Source organism: Mus pahari, chromosome 19 (genome assembly GCF_900095145.1).
Source record: "Mus pahari chromosome 19, PAHARI_EIJ_v1.1, whole genome shotgun sequence".
NCBI lineage: Eukaryota > Metazoa > Chordata > Mammalia > Rodentia > Muridae > Mus > Mus pahari.
In genome coordinates, this window is record NC_034608.1 from 43,612,226 (window position 1) to 43,634,419 (window position 22,194).

At 42.6% G+C, this 22,194-nt stretch overlaps 1 protein-coding gene across 1 annotated transcript; it reads right to left on the bottom strand.

Moving 5' to 3' along the window:
• Window positions 1–837: 837 nt before the first annotated feature.
• Window positions 838–22,172, bottom strand: Bag4 (BCL2 associated athanogene 4). Its single transcript, XM_021219264.1, has 5 exons — window positions 21,790–22,172; window positions 14,815–14,919; window positions 7,538–7,792; window positions 5,600–5,854; window positions 838–4,720 (listed from the first exon to the last, which is right to left on the bottom strand). Exons 1-5 carry the CDS (start codon window positions 22,060–22,062, stop codon window positions 4,235–4,237), a joined length of 1,374 nt encoding a protein of 457 aa, XP_021074923.1. The 5' UTR covers window positions 22,063–22,172; the 3' UTR covers window positions 838–4,234.
• Between the last annotated feature and the right edge of the window lie 22 nt (window positions 22,173–22,194).

Consider the following 22,194-nt stretch of genomic DNA (forward strand, 5'->3'; position numbering starts at 1 on the left):
GCCTCAAACTCACAGAGATCTGCTTGCCTCTACCTCCCGGATGCTGGGATTAAAGGTACAACCACTGCCCAGCTATAAATCTAACAAAACATTTAAGGGGTTGCCTTCAGAGGGGAGGAAAAGGGGTGGGACCAGGAGAATGCTGGTTTTCATAATCTGACTCATTAAATTCAGAGCATAATTTTCATATACTTATTTTTGAGTGTGTGGGAACATGCACATGGAGGTCAGAGGTAAACCAAGTGAGGTCTCTCCTTTCCCACTGTTAGGTCCTGAGGATTCAACTCAGGTCCTCAGGTCTGGGGGTTAGTACCTTTATCCACTGAGACATTTCACCTGCCCTAAACTTGTAACTTTAAAAAAGAAATTAAAAAAAAAATCAAAGATGATGTGATGGTGTGTCAGGGAGTGGCACTATTAGGAGGTGTGGCCTTGTTGGGTAGGTTTGTTACTGTGGGTGTGACACCCTCATCCTAGCTGCCTGGGAGTCAGTATTCTCCTAGCAGCCTTCAGATGAAGATGTAGAACTCTCAGCTCCTCCTCCACCATGTCTGCCTGGACACTACCATGCTCCCACTGTGGATAATGGACAAAAAACAAAATAAACCAAGCAAACTAGTTAATTCTTTATACCAGCTAACTAAAGCACTATTCCTTTTGTTGTTCAATATTTGTTTTTACAAACCTCTTTCTTTAAAAGCATTTAGAAGAAGCGTCCAACAGTAGGCAGGGAGACAGAGCCCACCGTGCTCCAGGTTTGTTAGGGCCGCTCTGGTTAGCTTTAGCCTTGGCAGTTTACCTGAACAAAGGTGCTAGACAGAAAACAGCTGTTTATCATGCCAGGTGTAGGTAACTTTATTCAAGAATTTGACAAAAATGACCCCCAAAGTAATATAAATTTAGACACCTTTAAAAAGTCTATATGTGAATTTCAAAAGAAAATTGCTTCAGTTTCAAATCAAGTTCAAGTCAAAGCAAACAAATTTTACAAATCATAAATACTAGTTTCCTTCTTAAATTCATTACATTTTCAAAGACAGGTCACAAATGTTGCTTTATTTTTTTTTTTTGATACTGGCCACTGGAATCAATTAACATAATTTCTATCTTTAAATTCTGAGTTTATACCTATCCTGAATATCTTGTTATAATTAAAAATATAAATCCAGAAACCACAGTTCCTTCCAGAATTCCAATTATTAAATATAGAAGAAATGAGAATAGAAAATCACCATTTAAACACCACAGTAATAAATGCCACAAGCAAGATCTGCCAGGAGATAGTAAGAGGCAAACTCTAAGCAGAAACAGGACATTTGCATAGTCTCAAAGTGTCTCTAGCAAATACTTAGTAATTACAAAGGAAAGCAGGGTAAAGCTTACAGCAGAGGATCCTAGCAGACACGTTAGCAGAGCACTCGATGTGAACCACGCCAGAAACACATGACAACATCAGCTATCTGTATGATGTAACATCAGAGCGAAAGACAACCAAGACAGACAACCAAATTCAAAACTGGATCTGGAATAGTTGAGAGGATGCTACTAAAAAGATAAATATAGTGTCTACTGTTAGCTTGCTACTTCAGCTAATATTAATAGCACTATTAACTTTAATTTTGACAAATGTTTCTGTTAGAGAAGATGTCAAAACAAGGGGAAGGCGGATGGAGGATACACGGGAATGCTATTTTTACAACTCTTCTGTTAAGTTTAAAACCATGTTAGTAGTTCAAAAAATAACTTAAGGTATATACACATATATGTACATTTGTGCATAACGTGTACATATACACAAATGAAGGATGTGCATTAATTGGCATCTTGGGCAGCGTAAGTGAAGCAGACATGTTTACTTCTGAATCTCTCACTGTCTCACTGGCAACACAGCTAAGCTTTAAGGTTTCTCCTCTTAAAGTATAATTGCCAAAACTTTTATAGAAAACGTTTGGAGGGGTACTTAGAGCTCACTCCTGGCTAGCCTAGAACTATGTAGACCAAGATAGCCTCAAATTCAGAGATCTATGTACCTGCCTCTGCCTCGTAATGCTGGGGCGACAGGCGTGTGCCACTAACCCAGCTTCGAAAACCTTTTAAAGACATTTCGATATTCTCTTTTATATATTCTGCATAAGCTATGCCTCAGTACAGTGCTTGCCTGACACCGCATAAACCAGGCACACACCTACCTGTGTAATACAAAGCGAGGCAGGAGGACCAGAACTTCTAGGTTGTCCTAGGCTACATGCAAAGTTTAAGGCCAACCCGGCATGAAATTGTCTCAAAAAATAAAAATTATAGATAACACACACACACACGTGTACACGCAAGAATACACACACCCCATAGACAGATGATTGACTAGATAGATAGACAAGACAGACAGACAGGGAGATTAAATGAGTTGATATGGATTTGATAGTGTCTTGTTACATAGCGTTGGCTGACCAGGTTGGCCTTGAACTCAGAGATCTACCTGCCTCCTCTGACTGAATTAAAAGTATACACCACCAAACTCAGCCAAATAATATTTTTTAAAAACTTCAGACTCCTAGAATACAATGACCACTCCTTGACTCACTTATCCTGTTTATTTTGTGGACAGGATCTTATTTGGGTCAGGCTGGCCTTGAATTTATTATGTAGCTGAGGATGACCTTAGACTTGTAGTCTTCCTGTGTCCACCTCCCAAATGATGGGACAGGTGTGTACCACTAGGGCTGGTTTATCCACTACTGGGGATTTAGCCCAGGACTTCATGTATCTTAGGCGGATACTGTACTGAGCCCCAGCTCCAACCCCTAGACAGTATTTTTACTACACTTTTTCTCATCCTATGTTAGCATTTGTTTGATTCCTGTGAGTAGAAGAGAAGTCTACAGGCTTAGTATCACTAATATAAAGGCCTGCTAGTCTAGAGAAAAGCATCGCCTTGATATTCCACTAAGAAACTACCTCTGTTGCAAAAGTGGATACTGTATGCTAGATCTCACTGTAGGCTTAAAAGGTAAATTATTTACCTGTCTCTGTATAACAACATACATGGATAACCAAGAAAGGCCCCTTTCTTAAACTTGGCTCTAAATTGACGGTTACTAATATTAAATAACATCTTTCTTATGAAACAGGCAATTCTATGCAATTTATCCTACGAAATACAGACCAAATTTAAATTAAAAGAAAATAATGAATTTTCCACTTCAGCTACGGCTGACTCATTCCCTGAGCATGAATCTCCTTCTTTTCCTTCTATCAGCTATGAACTGAGCTCAGATCTGTCCCACAGATCTACTGACTGGAGAATGGTGTTATTAAATTATTGTATATGTTGCTTTTTTGCCATCACTATTTATACTAACCGTGGCATTTAAATTTCCATGTTTTTATCATAATGCTCTCAATAAAAGCAGCAAGAGCCAAAAATATTTTTCTTAAAAAAGCAATTTCAAAGTGGATCTTTATCCAAATACAACAAAGCAAAGAATGTCCACAAACACTGTCATTCCTATATCAATGTAATTTTCAGAGTCACCTTCCCCATCATGACAAGCAGAAGTGGGAAGAACGGAACGGAACATGCTACATAGAAAGGGAGACGAATGACTTTAGGAGCCCACCACACACTAAAATATATTCAAGTGGTAAAAGGATATGAATTTGTTCATAACTGCTCACCTATCTGGCTGCCAATATTTGATTATATTAAACATATTACTACAAAATGTACGAAGAAGTAGAATAGTATTACATTTGTGACCTGCAGGTAAGAAAACAGAACAGAGGTCCAAGAGTCTAAGCTATAATATACACATGAAGTATCTGCAGTCACAATGCACAAAAATGTGACAGTCCAGATGCTTACAAAACAGCCTGTTTGTCTCAGATTAGGCTTCTGACAACCTGTTACATAAAGTCTATCTCCCCCCTGAGAGCTGGTAAACAGCAGCCTACAGACACCTTGGCTTTCGTAAGGAGCAGGTCTACTTGGCGATACTGACAATTCCAGTTTTCTATTAGGTTCAGTCATCTGAAAACTGGAAAGAATCTTGTCACTGCTGCTCTCCATTCCTCTGCCGGCTTTTCCAGTTTTTTCCCCCTTTCAAGTTTTAGGTCAGAAGAAAGTTGGAATGTGTTGCTTCTTGTCACAACAGGCATTTCAAAAGATGGGAACTAACCAAATTAAAGAGTTCTTTGGCCAAATCAGTCACAGGCTTCCCCTGCATTCCAAGTTATTTCATAGTCCCTTTTTTTCTAATTTTTCCAGTATGACCTGGATCTTACAAACAGCTTCTTTCCTGGCCTGACGGACAGAGTCCTGGCCCCCAGTTTCTACAGAATCCAGTTCTAAAAGTTCCTTTGTCAACATTTCTTCCAGAAGCCAATACGCTTTGTCTGTCTTTTTCCCTACAAACTCTTCTACTTCTTGCTCAAGAAACTGCACCTTCTCCAGCACATGGATGATCTTTTTAATACTTGGAGGAGTGCCCTCATCTGAAGAGAAGCACTCTTCTGGGAGATTATTACTTGGAACTTGGTTGCTGGGATGCTCGCTGCTGGCACTGCCATACAACTGAGGCTCAGCACTATACTGGACTTGAGAATCCAAAAGGTCTGAGTTATCATTGTTCACTGCTCCCGGAGATTCATACTGATGGACGCTGCAGGGAAAGCTGTGCCGGCTCAGGCCTTGACCCGACGGGTTGTAGGAGTACGAGGGGTCCTTGGAATGGGAAGACAGAAAGGAGACAAAAGCTGTTTTAGTGGAAGCTATCAACATCAGATATGTCAGTGCACATCATTTGCCAACCAGGAAAAAACTTGAAAAGACTCCCACAAAACTGGCTCCTACCTAACCACCAGAGACCCACACTGTCAGATGACAAAGGGAGAGCCCTTTGAAGCAAGAGGCACACAACTTCTAAATATGATGGTTGGAATCTACCTCAGTGCAAGTCACTCTGTGAACACTCCCCACCAATCTTACTACCTCACAATTCCTCGGTGACTTAATCATTCGTTTCCCTCAGATAGTGAAAGCCTGCAGAGCTTAGGCAAAAGCAGAGAGTATGTCTGTGGCTTATATAAAGCCCAGCACACAAGCCAGCATGTGCTATTCACGTTGGTTTCCCTCCTGCTGCACAGCACGAGGCTGTAAACTACATCCCTTGATTCTATTTAATATTCAGAGAGTACCAGCAGAAAAGAAGCATTTTCCCATCTTTTTAAAAAAGATACGGTGCTGGAGAGATGGCTCCTCCTGAGGACCCAAATTTGATTCTCAGAAGCTACAAGGCAGCTCATAACTGTCTGAACTCCAGTTCCAGGGGATAAGCCTACAAGGGCACCAAGCACACATGTGGTCCATAGACATACAGCCAGCCAGTATATCCATACACATAAATAATGAAAATTTACAAAAACAGATGAGAATCTAAAAAAATCTCCAAACAATACTATCTATAAGAGAAAACTAAGCTAACATCTTGCTTAGTAGTAACCACCAACTGTTTTGCATTAACAGACTAATACAGAGAAGTGTCATTTTATGTCCTCTTAATTGCCTAAAGATCAAAAGAACAGCATGCGGAGGCCCTCCTACCTTAGGCTGCTGGGGTGGGGGTGAAGGAGGTGGCTGAGGAGAACTGTTGCCGGGCCACGGTGAAGCACTTTCCGTCATGTACAGGTTCCCAGCCGAGGGGGCTGAGGGTGCGGCCGAAGGCCAGGGGTAACGGGCTCCCATCCCATAAGCACTGGAAGCCCAGGCATCATCTTGTGGTCGTCCAGTCGCTCCTGACTGCGGCACAGCGCGGTTGCCATCTCCATAAGGATAATGGGGCAAGGTCATTCCAGGGTTCTAGATTGGGAAAACAAATATGCTGGTATGCAGGCAGGTCACTGCTTAAAAAGCAAAGCTTACAAGTAATGAAAGCAGCCCAGACGGGTCCTGACCTGCTAGTGACTCATTAACCAGTTAATAAAGTTCTCCACACCTGAGAAAACCTGGCTCCCAAAATATGGAACAGAGTTGGTAAAAGACTTGTGAGTTATTTTCAAATTCACTGGGTGAAGCATGCATTTTCCAAAAACACTACAGATAAATGAATCCATATACTGCAAGACAGTAGAAGTGTTTGCGAAACAAACAGAAATAGGCTTGGCATACTCACAGCATATTAATATACACCTAGCAGCATTAGGAAAGATTAAGATAGAGAAAGCTTCAAGCAACAACTAAAGATTTATTACAAAAATTGTATGGGGGCTGGAGAACTGTCTCAGTGCTTAGAGCACACACTGCTCTTTAGAGGATCCAAGCTGAAGTCCTAGATTCCGTATGAGGTATCTCCAGGATCCATCACCCTAGTTCCAGAGTGCTCACACTTGTGGCCTGAGTGCCTGCACTCATGGACATGAGCACCCAGCCACGAGAGTATGCATGGAAGTAAAAAGAATGAAAATAGGAGAAAACCACAGAGGTGCCAGGTGTGGTGGCATGTGTGTCTAGTCCCGGACTCAGGGGAGAGAAGTAGGCAATTTGCCGTGAGTTTGAGGCCAGCTAGGTCTGTAGAGGGAGTTCCAGGTGCCCAGGGCGACATACTAACACCTGATCTCAAAGAAGAAACAGACAAAAATATATAAATTATGGGCTGGAGAGATGGCTCAGTGTGTAAAGGCACTTGCTATGTAAGCCTGGGGACTGGAGTTTGATCCCTGGAAGCCACAGAAAGTAAAAAGGGAAAACCTGCTCCCCAAAGCTGCCCTCTGACCTCTACACATGCGCTGTGGTACATGTGTGTCATCCCTTGCAACTCCCATCACGCACACAAATAATAAATATGTTATGATTTAAAAGAATTATGACATTTTTAAGGTCTCTTCAGCCACATCCATTTAGACATCAATATAAAAGAAACCCCTTCCTTCACTTGTCAAACAATCTCTGAATATCTACAGTACTTTCTTTTTTGTTTTTGTTTGTTTTTAAGATTTATTAGTCAGGCAGTGGTGGTGCATGCCTTTAATCCCAGCACTTGGGAGGCAGGCAGGTGGATTTCTGAGTTGGAGGCCAGCCTGGACTACAGAGTAAGTTCCAGGACAGCCAGGGCTATACAGAGAAACCCTGTCTCAAAAAAAAAAAAAAAAAGATTTATTTTATGTATGAGACTAACATTGTCACTGTCTTCAGACTCACCAGAAGAGGGCATCAGATCCCATTACAGATGGTTGTGAGGCACCATGTGGTTGCTGGGAATTGAACTCAGGACCTACTGGAAGAGCAGTCAGTGCTCTTAACCACTGAGTCATCTTTCCAGCCCTTTTATTTTGTTTTTGAGACAAGGCCACATTACATAGTCCTGAATGGTCATGCACTCAAGGGCTTCACCTGCCTCTGCCTCATGAGAACTGGGGTTGAAGATGTACATATGTGTATGGCTCTAGTTGTTTTCCTAAAACAACACCAGTATGAATGGGAACTTTCCACTGTTTAAAATTCAGGAAATAGAGGCATTTTTTTCCCTCATGGGAAACTGCTTACCTGTGAAGCAGGATATCCTGGCACCTGTCCCCTCAGAGGAGGTGCTTCTGTTGGACAGTCCTGCTGGGAATACATCCAACGTGACACTGGAGTTGGGCTGTTACCAGGTGAACGGTAGGTGTTTGGAACTTCCGTGGAGTAATTGCTCTGAGTATAGCCAGGTACATAGTAAGCTCCAGAGTAGGAGGCAGTACTTGCTCCAGGGCCAGGAGGGTAAGGTGGACCATATGCTCCATTTGCATAAGAATTCAGACTCTGGGGAAAAAAGGTAGTCACCAAGGAAAAGATGAATGGGTGGAGGGGCTAAAATGCCCTTAGTGTTCAACCTGGAGAACTTTGGTGTCAGTAACCATGACCATCTAAGCAGTCTATGAGGTACTTTCTCTTCTCTATTGGCTATAATCTTGCTCCAGGTACTGAATGTAAATTAAGGGGCATCAATGGAAGACGACATGCGGATGACAGACTAAGTGAGAAGTAACGGCTCCCTCAAACATCTTACATTTAACTCATAACTGCATGTCTAAGCAGACAGCTTGTGCCCACAGGAGGCAACTCTAGGAATCCTGGGGGACAAGGTAGAGGTAAAAGAGTATCATTATATAATAGAAAGGGAAAAAGCCAGAAACACTCTCTAATCGCTTTATGTTTAGTTACTCTTAGCTTCCGGTTCTCTAACAGGAAAACGAAGAGCCAAAATGTACCTTGTAGGATTATTAAGAAAAACTAAGATAACAAGTATAAATGACTTAGCAGATAAACAGTTTGTTCAACAGATGGTGACTACATTATTGTAAGTGTTATGATGAGTTCCAGAAATGACCCAGTCCATATTGAACTAAGCAAGCACCCTGCTTTCCTGATAGCAATAACAGATAGAGAAACTCTTCATTATACTGCTTACCACTGTGGGTTAGTATAGTTTGGTTATTGTTTTAAATAGTGCTGCGAACTAAACCCCGGACCTTGTGTGTGTCAGACAAGCGTGCTACCTCCAAGACTGATTGCTGATCCTTTTTCCCGTGGTTTTAAATCACCTACCCAGACCATGTCATTCCCAGAATTCTGCTTAATGCCCCAAATAAGATTAAAGCTAATTAAGCCCTAAACTTCAACTCTTTTTTTTCTTTGCTTTTTTGAGAAAGGGTTTCTCTGTGTAGCCCTGGCTGTCCTCGAACTCAGAAATCCGCCTGCCTCTGCCCCCTAAATGCTGGGATTAAAGGAGTGTGCTACCACCACCTGGCTCTAAACTTCAACTGTTATTATAATGTTTTCTATTATTTGCGCTCTCTCACTCTCTCTCTCTCTCTCTCTCTCTCTCTCTCTCTCTCTCTCTCTCTGTGTGTGTGTGTGTGTGTGTGTGNTGTGTGTGTGTGTGTGTGTGTGTGAGAGAGAGAGAGAGAGAGAGAGAGAGAGAGAGAGAGAGAGAGAGAGAGAGAGAGAGAATGATGCAAGTATGTGTATCATGTGGAGGCTGCATGTGTCACAGCATGCTTGTGGAGGTCAGAGGACAATCTAGATAGTGGGTCCTTGTCTTTCACTTGCCGTTGAGCACATTTGACACAGGGTCTCTTATTCACTGTTTTAAATTCCAGGCAGGAACACAGACACATGGGAACACAGCCTTTATGTGGTTCTGGGAATCCAAACTCAGGTCACGTTTGCATGGAGGGCACTTTGTCTACTGAATGATCTCCCTAGTTAGCTTTTTAAAATAGTAAACACACAGGATCATATTTTCTTGAAACCCAGCAGGATGTTCCAGGAAGAATTTCAAGTTTGTAGCTAGTAGTCTACATAGTGAGACCCTATGTGAGGAAGGGAGGAACCCTAATTGTGTGCACACACCTGTAATCCCAGCACTAAGGAAGACGAGGCAGGAAGATTACTAGGTAGAAGGCCTTGGCCTACATTAGTAGGGCCTGTTTTAAAAACAAGAGAAAGAAAACACAAATGTCTGCATGTGTGGTCAGGGACAAGAATAAAGAGCCAAGTAACATATTCCCCATAAGCCCTTGAGGTTTTCAGTCTGAAAAAAGAACTCCTTAATAGAATACAAAAATCAAGATTTCATAAAATACCATGCAACTCATTGGTCTGTATTCCAGTTTCCCAAGGAAATCATCATCTATTAAAAAGTCACAGGAACGCAGTTGTCAAGCACATTACTTGTAATTACACAAAACAGCACAGGGATGGAGGGATGGCTCAGAAGTTAAGGGTACTTACTGGCTGCTCTTCCGGAGGACCCAGGTTCAGTTTCCAGCATCCACATGGCAGTTCACAACCATTAGTAATTCTACTTCCAGGAATTCTGATTCCCTTCTAGATTCCTACTCACTATGTTATCCTGCTGGCAGTCTCTACAGGCACTGCATATGTACAAGCAGGTGAAACACACACCTTCTCGCACATACATACACATGTACCACAGAACCTAAATGCCCTATGGCAATCAAATGACTAAATAGATTAAGGACTATTCTTTTTTTTTTTAGGAAAAGCATTTAATTTAGTTTTATTTCACATGCATTGGTGTTTTGCCTGCATGTTTTTCTTGTGTGAAGGTGCTGGATCCCCAGAACTGGAGTTACAGCAAGCTGTAAGATGACATGTGTGTAATGGGAACTGAACCCAGGTCTTCTGGAAAAGCAGCCAGGACTCTTAACCACGAAGCCATCTCTCTAGCCCCAAGAATTATTCTTTTAAGAAATTTTATTCAATTTATTGTTAAAAATGACTAGATTTAATTTTAGAATTGTTTTCTTATAAATAAAATCTTTTGCTTTGTTTTACATTTACATTAATTTATTATGTTTTTACATTTATTTATTCACTTCTTTTTGACCTGTCTCATTATGTAGCTTGGCTGGCCCGAACTTGCTATGTACATAGGGCTGGCTTTGAACTCAATCCTTCTGCCTTTGCTTCCTGAGTGCTGGAAATGAAGGTATGTGTCACCATGCCTGGTCTTCCGTCTTTACTGTGTGGGTGACAGTGGTGGGAACGTATGTCCCACACATGAGGGCACCCGTAAAAGTTGTATCCTCCACCACATGGGTCCAGAAACTGAACCTGGGGGATGAGATTGGCACCAAGAACCTCTACTCACTATGTTATCCTGCTGGCAGTTCTTTGTAAAGTTTTAATTATGTTATATGTAATAGCCACTTTTCTGTTGCTGGAATAAACACATGACCAATTAAGAGAAGGGTTTATTTGGGTTTTTGATTCAGGGCTGAATCCTACTATGGTGGAACAGAAGCACAGAGGCAGGAACAATAAGCTAAGAATTCATTCACATCTCTCTCTCTCTCCCCCCTCCCCTCCCCCCCTCTCCATTTTATGTGCATTGGTGTTTTGCTTGCATGCATGTCTATGTGAAGGTGTTGGGTCCCCTGGGTCCCCTGAAAGTGGAGTTATAGACAATTGTAAGCTACCATGTGGGTGCTGGGAATTGAACCCAGGTTCTCTGGAAGAACCAGTGCTCTTAACTACTGAGCCATCTCTCCAACTCTAAGAGCTCACATCTTAATATAAGCACAAAGCAGAAAAAAACAAGCTGGGAGTGGCTCAAGTCTTTATCAAAACCTACCCCCAGTGACATACATACTTCCTTATACAAGACCATACCTCTTAAACGTCCCCAAAGTACCACCAACTAGGAACCAACTGTTCACTGTCAGAGTCTATGGGGGACAGTCTCTTCTAAACTGGTAGGGTTTTTTGTTTTGTTGTTTTTAAATACACATACTTAAGTTTATTTACAAGCAACAAAACTACATTATTTGGTATCTGTTTCAAAACCCTCTGAAGATAAACCCAATATGGTCCAGTACTGAGACTTGTTGAAGCTGAGAGGAACATTTGTTTCTACCTTTGAAATTTTCCTTAATATGAAAGAAAATGAGGAGCCGGGCGTGATGGCGCATGCCTTTAATCCCAGCACTCGGGAGGCAGGGGCAGGCGGATTTCTGAGTTCGAGGCCAGCCTGGTCTACAAAGTGAGTTCCAGGACAGCCAGGGCTACACAGAGAAACCCTGTCTCGAAAAACCAAAAAGAAAAAAAAAAAAAAAAGAAAAGAAAAGAAAAGAAAATGAGGAAGAAGCTGCGTATGGTGGTCACAGGCCCATGATTCCAGCACTCAAAAGGCTGAGAGCTATGGGGGTGAGATCAAAGAAGTTCCTGTCACTGAGCCTGTAAATTGCACATGACAGGCAAACACAGAAGTGTGCAATGGGGCAGTAGATAGCTTAATGGGTAAAAGTGCTTGTTTTGCAAGCCTAATGCTGTAAGCTTAATCCCTTGATCCAGTGAAAAGAACTTCTAAAGACTTCTCTCCTGACTTCCACAAGTGCACTATGGCACACTCCGACCAACACACACACACACACACACACACACACACACACACACACACACACACTACTAGAAACTGAATTTAAACATTTAAAAGGTGTATAATGGTTTCAGGAATAAACAGATGTTAGAGGGAAGGTTTAAGATGTATTTCCCAAGTTATTTTCATTCTTTCCTTACTTTTCAATTTTATGTCTGTCAGTATGAAAAGGGTCTTATTTGAAACTCTCTGTGAGGCTTCCGCTAGTGCTGAACTTATGATTCTCTTTATCTGCCTCTGCATCCTTTTTCTTTTCTTTTCTTTTTTTTTTTTTTTTTTTTTTTTTTTTTTTTTTTTTTTTTTTTTTTTTTTGTTTTTCGAGACAGGGTTTCTCTGTATAGCCCTGGCTGTCCTGGAACTCACTTTGTAGACCAGGCTGGCCTCAAACTCAGAAATCCGCCTGCCTCTGCCTCCCGAGTGCTGGGATTAAAGGCATGCGCCACCACGCCCGGCTTTGCATCCTTTTTCTTTTCTTTTCTTTTCTTTTCTTTTTTTTCCAAACAGTGTTTTCCTGTCTGGCTCTGGCTATTCTGGAACACACTCTGTAGACTATACACTGGCCTCAAACTCAGAGATCTGCCTGCCCCTGTCTCCCACATGCTGGGATTAAAGATGTGCCGCCATGCCCTGCTTCCAGATATTTAATACACTCACATTAACTGATTTACATTCTAAAAAAGCTTTATTATATATTACAGAATTAGAAAATTTTATAAAATAACTGTTTGGAACCATAAATAACTAAGGAGGGATATAATAATCGGTTCATCAAAGGACACTGTGTCTGCTCTTAGAATTTTCCCCTAAAACTATAAATTTCTATGATTTTGTTGTTGTTGTTTTGTTTTTCGAGACAGGGTTTCTCTGTGTAGACCTGGCTGTCCTGGAACTCACTTTGTAGACCAGGTTGGCCTCGAACTTGGAAATCCGCCTGCCTCTGCCTCCCAAGTGCTGGGATTAAAGGCGTGTGCCACTACGCCCAGCAATTTCTATGATTTAAGCAGAATGCTGATAGTTTCTTTCCTTCCTTCTCTCTCTCTCTCTCTCTCTCTTTTTTTGGTTCTGTGTAGCCCTGGCTGTCTGGGAACTTGCTCTGTAGATCAGGTTGGCCTCAAACTCAGAGAATCAATTGCTCCTGCCTCCCAAGTTGTTTTAAGGCATAAGTATGACCTTGATCTAGTTTTTGTTCTTCAGTACCTCAGGAACCATTAAATAAATCTGTGACTATTCCATATCTGCACTTGGAAACTGGGAACTTCTGGGTCTTTGCTAATAGCTACAATCACTTTGTTGTCCTTCGTCCCAGCCAGATCCTGGATGGCTGCAGACATCCTGACACAAAGTTCCAGTGCTACTACTTCCCATGTCATTAGAGCAGGCCATGAATAGACCAGCTGCAACATGGAGCTGATCTGCCAGTCGTCTATGGCACAAAACTTCACTCTTCTAAACGGATCCCAGTCCCACCACTTCAGCTCCAGTCAGTTCTGGCTGAGCACTTTTCCTCTATTTCTAGGCAAGCCACTCTGATATTCCTGCTAGCAAAGAAGTCGGCACCCTTTCTGCCAGCACTACCTCCACTTGTCACTGTGGCCTCAAAGATGGTCCCTGAACAGAAAACATCTTCATTTTGTCATCACACTGTTCACACTGAAATATTTCCTGCAGAGATAGTTCTCGTAAATGTGTCATGTGACTTGATCTCAATAATGTCAAAAATTGGGGGAACATCAAGTCTGGGCAAAAGACTTCTTTCAGAAGGCAGCCACTCCAGCTCAGTTGGGCATGGTAGCACACACTTTTAATCCCAGCACTTGGGAGGCAGAGAGGCAGGCAGATCTCTGTGAGTTTGAGGCCAGCCTGGTCTACACAGTGACTTCTAGGACAGTCAAGGTTACACAGAAAAACTTTGTCTTAACATACCCATACCCTAAAAAAAGAAAGACTGCAGTGGACACAGTCTCCTACCCTTTACCAAGAAGTTCTCTGCAGTTGGTACCCGCTGGGAAAGAGAAATCAGCTATTCCAAACGGAGCTGACAGCAGGTCTAGCAACCACAGACCAAGTCAAACCCACCTTTAGGAGTAGCTGGCTAACCCTAACTCCTAGTTTTGTTGAGGGCTCATTTTAGTTTGTTTGTTTTATAGGTGTTTATTTTTATTTTCTTTCTTTTTTGTTTTTTGAAAGAACAAGAAGTTAGGTACACAGGGAGGGAGGTGAAGACACCTGGGAGGAGTAAGGGTGATGGAAAAGACTGACCAAATATACTGCATACAAAAATTTAAGGGCTGGTGAGGTGGCTCAGTGGGTAAGAGCATCTGACTGCTCTTCGAAAGGTCCAGAGTTCAAATCCCAGCAACCACATGGTGGCTCATAACCATCCGTAACAAGATCTGATGCCCTCTTCTGGAGTGTCTGAAGACAACTACAGTGTACTTACATATAATAAATAAATTTAAAAAAAAAATTTAATAAAATAAAAAGAGAAAAATGTCATAATAAGACCCATTATCATATACTTAATATATGCCAATAATCGTTTTAATTGAAGCTTGTGGGAGTGTTTACCTGGTGTTCAAGAAGCCCTGAACACTAAATAAAACTTGTGTAGTAAGAGGCCTAGAATCCTAGCACTTAAAGAGGATCAAGGGTCAAGAAGTTCAAGGCCATCTGTGCTTTATAAAACTACCTTTAAAAAAGAAAAGAAAGCTGAGAGGTAAATTACGGCACTTAAGAGAGTTCAAGGCCAGACTGATCTAGAGAGCGAATTCCTGGACAACCAGGACACAGAAACAAACAAACAAAACACCCCACAAAAACAAATAACAACAAAGAAAGAAAGCAAAGGAAAAGGAAATCTACTGATTTCCAGCCATACCTGGCCGTGTAACTCTGGCCTCACAGAGTACGAGCTTGGGTACGGAGCCCTGGGCCGCACAGAATTCCAGTAGTTAGAGTTATAGCCCGTATATGGTGGCTGTTCCTAAGGAAAAGGGAAACAAGTTAAATAGCACCCATTCTACTGTTGATACTTTCTTATGCAACAGAATTTCCCTACATACACCAAGTCACCTGAAATTTGCTACACCACCAAGGCCTCAAAAGTGCAACCCTGTTCCTCTGCCCTCCTGTGCTAGGATTACAGGGAACACTGACATGCCCAATTCACTCTTAACACCAGTTAGACAGCAAAACAAGTACTTCTAACACGAGGCAAGGTTAGGAGAATCAACATGACTAGGAAACCAGAGACAACAGTTTGCCTTTGTCCACTTCAGCCACTACCACTCATCAGTACATTTTGAGTATACACAATCTGAAAATTTGAAATCCAAACTGTTCTAATTCTGGTCATTTAGAACTTTGATTTGATGTCCCAAGAGGAAACATTCACAGTTGATCTCATCTGATGAGCTGCAGTCAAATGCAGGTAACGGGTATGTGGCTCCATGGTAGAGCACTTGACTAAGCACATTAGAGGCTCTGGGTTCCATCCCCAGCCCAGCAAAACAAACATTTTAATGCAAGGGCATTAAAATGCTGTACATGTTTAGATTTGGGTCCTGCCTTCAAAATAACTCATGTTTTATGCTTTCAAAAATCTGAAATCTGAAACACACAAACATTCAGATATAAAATATTTACCCTATTTAACTGGTACAAAATAAGTTATGCATCACTATTTAGAATTATACTTACCTAACAGCTTTGGAACACAAAGCTCTTACTACACAAGTGTAGCAGAATTTTCCCTGTCCAATCACTTTAAATATTAATACAAGAAGCCTGTGATTGGACAGGGAAAAAGGAGGCGGTGAGAAGAGTTTCAGAGACAGGGATGGAGGAGGAGGGAGGGAAAGGAGGAAGATGCGAGGACGAACAGGACGATTAAGATTCCACGTGACTTTAAATGGCCATAGGTAGCTATATCATATAGGGATAGAATAACTTGTATAATCTAGGTGGGCAGCTTGTATCATTATCAACTGGCTCTGAAATTATTGTGTTGGCATCTTGTGAATTGAGAATTTATTGATATATAAATCTGACAGATTAATTCTAAGCTTCTAGAGTTTTGCTTTACTGGGTTACTGGAATTTGGGACTGCCGACCACAGGGGGTGGATGGCTGAGAAGGTACAGGTGGCTTTGAAACAGGCGAAGTGGAGAAGGGGAGACCACGGCACAGAGGCTAGCCTAGAGGTGGCAGGATGGGGGGTGGAGGGAGCAACCTGCCATTCTTTTCTCTGTTCAATCACACACAAGTATGTCTACACATCTTTTTTTTTTTTTTTTGGATTCCAGTACTTTCTGCTTATAACATCAGTATCATCAACTCCTATAGAGCAATCACCACTGGAAGGTGTAACTCTACCTACCTGTGGTAGCATCATCTTTTCAGGACTTTGTCTTTAAATAAATTACATTAAGACACTAACTCTTGTAAGAATGCTCCAAACCAATTCTTAAACCTTTCTGACTGTCTAGCTGAACACACAATGTGTTCTATTCTTCTGAATGTGTTTTATTCTTTGAACTTACAGTATAAGTGCACTTTTGGCTTATAACTAACCACTTTTATTTCCCTTATATAGGTGGGTTTTATGGTTTGTTGGTTATGCTGGATTAAGCCTAGAGTTATTATATATTTATGCTCTCTATCAAGAAGACAAGTGCTGAAGCTGACTGTCCTAGATGTGGTGAACCCAGGCCTGCATCTTCAGACTGTAAGGGTCAGTCCCTTCAGGTGACTCTCTAAGGTTCAGTTTAGCTACCAGGATCCCCCACTTCTCATTCCCTCTCTTCCTGACTCAGCTTCCTAACACGATACCTAGCGCCTTGCTTTTTTTTTCAGCCAGATTCACCTCACAAAAAAACATCACTGAAGACCACCTCTAACCCATCCCCAGCAACTATTAACTGTCATTTTCCTCTGGAAGGGGGAGTGCCTTGTCAGCCACTCTCTACCAACTTCTGTTTGTGGCCTATTAATCCTCAGAAAGGTGGGGCCTAGTGAGCCTCTTCTCTGTCAAGGATGGAGTGCTTCTGAGCCCAGTGGTGTGTAGGTCTTAAATAGTAACCACAGCTGCTGTGAGTTCATCAATGCAGCCATCGGGTCATACCCAGAAGACAGTCTTTCATAACACCCTCCTCCTTCCTCTGCCTCTTACATTCTTTCCACTCCTACTTCTGTAGCGGTCTTTGATCCTCAGAGGGGATAAAATGCATGACCTCTTTAGGGCTGAACATTATAACAGTGCCTTTTTTTCAGCACAATAACCAGTTTTGAGTCTGAGCATTATTAGTTACCACCCACTACAACACACTGACACAACCCCCCTACTACCACTACCAACACTATCAAACCCTTGACCAAACCTGTGAATAGCACTAATCTGTGAACATACACATAATCAGAAGGAAGATCTTTGGTGACCACAATTTGTCCATTTAGCAAAACAACAGTAGGAGCAGTTTCCCCATTAGGGTCTATGCCATCCCCAGCCATGGGGTTCTGAGCAGGCTTCCAGTACCAGGGATGAATTCTCTCCTGGAGAGTGGGACTCAAGCACAAAGTGTTTGGGACCCGACAACGGTCATGCCACTCTATCACACAGGTAGGAACGTTTTCCTAGGCAAGTTAGTGGTTTAGCATGAACCCACTGTTAGAACCTAGGTAAAATAGTTACCTGGCTAGCCTGCCATTTATAGGGAAACTTTCTCATATGTTTCTGCTGTTACTAGGAAACTTTCTAATACCAAGATGATTACATATTCTGTTATGTTCTGTGCCCTAGGAAACCAATCACGATAGAAATCAGTACAACTGTTTTGTATAGTTACCCATAAGCCTGGACCTGAACCAACCACCCAGCAGCACTCCCTGCTCCTAAGTATAAGCTTTTATTGTATTTGCCTTTCTAAGCTGCCCCTGGGATGGACCCCAACATTAGAGAAACACCTGCATCAACAGAAGAAACTATTTGGAATAAGACTTTCATTTTGAGTAGTGGTTGAATAAAATTTTAAGTTCCCAAGATCTCCCTGGGAACAGACATCCTACTTGGCAGAAAGAAACATGTATGTGGGTAACCGACATCCTGGTTGGCAAGTTAAGACGTGAACATTAGACAAGTCCCATCCTGGTAGACAAGTTAGGACAAAGCAAGCTCCCAGCCACAGCTGAATACCCCAAACAATGGAAGCAGGATAAATGTATAACAAAGACTTGGTCCTAAGGAAGCCCCCCCATCTCTAAATCCTGATTGGTGGAATAACTTGGCACAGATGTTAATGGGTTTGGGGCTTAAAAACCCTGTAGACTCTTAACTTGGGGCCATGGCTCAGTTCCCAAATCTGGACCATGGCCCTGGTTGACCATTCCTGGGGCGCATGTTCAATAAACTATCCCTGTCTGACAGAGATGGACGTTTGTGTGGTTTGTGAGGCGATTCTTGGACACCAACATCCACATCGAGTTAAGATTGTTCATGAACCTTTTTCCTCAAGCAGCCTGCACAGCAACTCGAGGCATTATGAAAATTAGCCAGAAGGGAAAAAGTTTCCAGCTCAGTTTCACTTTGAGTTCTCTATAGCCTGCAAACAAAATATGTGGTGTCTTCAACAATAGGAGTTTATCATCCAGTTCTGGTGGCTAACCAAGAACTGTGGCAGTAGGATAAAAATATTACAAACATATATATGCATATGCATTGGATGTGTGGCTGGTGCCTGAGTAGGCCATAAGAGGGCGCTGGACCACTTGGAACTAGAGTTACAGACAGTTGTGAGCTGCCATGTGGATGCTGAATTGAACCCAGGTCCTCTGAGCTATCTCTCCAGCCTGGACGTAGTTTTCTTTCTTTCTTTCTTTTTTTTTTTTTAAAAAAAAAAATGGTAAAACCCTGTGCCATATTTAAATATATTAATTTTGTTTGGCTGTTTTGTTTTGTTGGAAACAGGGTTTCTCTATGAGGTCTGGCTATCCTAGGAACTTGCTCTACAGAACAGACTGGCCTTGAATTCAGAGATCCACCTCTGCCTCCCAAATGCTGGAACTAAAGGCATGTACTACCATCACCAGCTGTTTTCAGTATGTTAATTTAAAAACCAGGAAGGGTGGGGCTAACCTATAATCTCAGCATTTGAGAGGTAGAAGCAAGCAGCTGAAAAATTCAAGATCTTCCTTGGCTACATAATGAGTTCAGGGCCAGTCTAAGATACAAGAGACCTTGTCTTGGAAAATTAATTGTCAAGCCTTAATTGTATGGGAACATACCTGTGTGGGATGCACATGCATACAGAGGCCCAAGGCTGATTCCTTCAATATTTCTTCTACCTTACTCCATGAGGCACAGTCTCTCAAGCAAACCCAGATCTCCCTCACCTCCCCCAAGGCCAGATACACTTGCTAGTCATCTGGGGATCCTTCTCAAACTTCTAAAGATGGAATTACAGGTTAAGCCATCCCAGCCACCCAATATTTATGTGGGTTCTAGGGATCCAAAGTCCAGTCTTGGTTTTTTTTTTTTCAAAGATTTATTTATTTATTATATGTAAGTACACTGTAGCTATCTTCAGACACCCCAGAAGAGGGTGTCAGATCTCATTACAGATGGTTGTGAGCTACCATGTGGTTGCTGGGATTTGAACTCAGGACCTTTGGAAGAGCTGTCAGTGCTCTTAACCACTGAGCCATCATCTCTCCAGCCCCAAAGCACAGTCTTTTTACTTGCAAGGTGTGCCATCTCCTTAGCCCTGCACTTTTTTTTTTTTTAATTTCACACATAAATATTATAAAATTTAGTAAAAGCCAGTAAAGCTAAGATTGTAGATTTGGGGGAAAAAATATGTACATCTATGACACCATGCATAGCCAAAGGCAGAAGCAGAGGCAGGTGGATCTCTGAGAGTTGGAGGCCAGCCTGGTCTCCAGATGGTGTTCCAGAACAGCCAGGGCTACACAGAGAAACCCAGTCTTGAAACAAAACAAAACAAAATTTACAGATGTCCATTAAGCATTTCCAGTTTATCTCAAACTACGCTAGCTCCATAACCTGCCCTATATGCACAACTCTACTCCAAACCTTGCTGAACTTGAACTTTTCCAAGTCTTTCCCTAATCAGATGGACTTTTAGTTTGATAGCAAACTCAACAGAAGCCAGTTTAAAGCTCGACTCTTTTTCCTCATCAACTGATCTTTAATTTGGGTACTGAAAGGCTAAGTCCTTCATCTCTAGATCCTGTGATTACAGTAGATCCTTTGGCCTACTTATCCCATCCTATTTACTGAATCACCACAGGGAATATGGATCCTTCTTTCTAGCTAACTTCTGAATACTACATGGTTCCTATTCTTAGGCAGTTTTTAGAGGAACAATTAGCCTACCCATTTAAAATGTACAATTCAGTGGTTTTTAGGATACTCAGAATTGGGAAACCATCCTCACCAACTTCAGGACACTATCACCTCAAAGCCCAGTTTTGCAATACTTCCTTCCAGTCCCCAATCCTAGCAGCCCACCGTGTTCCTGTCTGGAGGAATCGCTCACTATGGGCACTACATATGAATGGACTCACACAATATGAAATGCAACCTTTGTGACTAACTTTATCCAACAAGCATGATCTAGTTAAGGTTCATTCCATGTTGAAATAAGTAAGTGTGTGTGTGTGTGGGGGTCAATTCATACCTTTCTAGATGTTATGTTCTAAAATGTAAGTCATGTTAGTTAATCCAGCAATCAGTTGGTAACTATACAAGTTATTTCTCATTTTTGGCCATTATCATGAATGATGTTAAAAAGATGTATTAAATCTTATATGGACATGTTTTCCTTTGTTGTGGTGGTGGTGGTTGTTCGTTTTTTGAGACAGGGTCTCACCACGTTGCTCTGGCTGTCCTGGAACTCATTATGTCTATGTGAACCAGGCTGGCTAGTCTGCCTCTGCCTCCTGGGTGCTGGGATTAAACACACACACACCAGCCCTTGTTTTCTATTTCTTGAGTGTACTTACAAGTAGACCCGCTAGATCATAAATTAATTCTCTGTAAGAAGTTTTAGAAACGACCCAGCTATTTTCCAAAGCACTGTACTATTTTATAATCCCGTCGTGGATATGTGAGAATTTTATAATTAATTTTCAGCAAATAAGAATGTTACGAAGGCCAAAAGATGTGTGCCACCATCCTAGAATGCCAGCCCCATACGAGGAGAAAATAGAAACATATTTTTGGTATGTATGCAAGCAATAAAGGTCCAAACATACTAAGCAAGTCCGTCTCTCCATTCAAAAATTGGGAAGCATTAATAACATCTGTCTTGCAGTCTTGAGATGATTAAATAGGACATTAAGGTACTTTGCAACACTGATCCTTCCTGATTCAATTGCTGGCAAAGCTTTGGTGATAGGGAACTAAGTGATCAGCCCGCCCCGTTCCGATCCCCTTCCCCGCGGGAGGGGCTGCTGAGTAACGACTGGGGCTGCAGCTCCCCGAGCCACGCAGGATAAATTGTTACAGCCCAATCACGCTAACCTACGCTCTCCGGAGAGAGATCCTGCAGCCTGCTACTAAGCTTAGGAAGTCAGCGCAGAATAATTTTTCGGGTTTTTTTTTTTTTCTTTTCGTGGTTAACAGGAACACTTATGATGGCTGAAGTCAAAAAACGAAGGGACAAATGGAACCCAAGCCTATCGCCCCTCGCATCTCCGGTCCTCGTCTCTGCACCCTCCCCAAAAGAACAAATCAGAGACCCGAGTCCTAACAGACCCTAAGTATAAAACCCCCAAATGTCCTCACCTCCGCCCAAGACTTCCCGGCCGGAGCCCCGGAAAAGACTTCGGAGCTTACCTGGTGGCCTCCGCCGGCTCTGCTCGCTTCTGCCCAGGCGCCTCCCGAGGGGTAGTAGCCATCGCCACCTGCGCCTTCGCCCGGCCAGGTGGTCTCGGCCGGGGCGCCCCCGCGCCCTCGCCAGGAAACCGGAGGCTGGGGAGGCTCCGGGCGGAGAGGAGGGTATAAGGGCGGAGGAACGTGCACCGGGACATCGCCTCCCCCGGGCCCGTAGTAGCGGCCGTACGAAGGGCCGTCGCTGGGGCCGTAGCCCGAGCGCCTCAGGGCCGACATGGGCTCCGCCGCCGCGAAGCGCTTCCCGCCCCCCACGGCCGTCCCATTGCGCAGGCGCCTGCGCGAGGCCACTATTGGCGGGCGGCGGAGGGGGAGAGGACGGCTACAGCCAATCCCGAGCCGGTCCCGCCC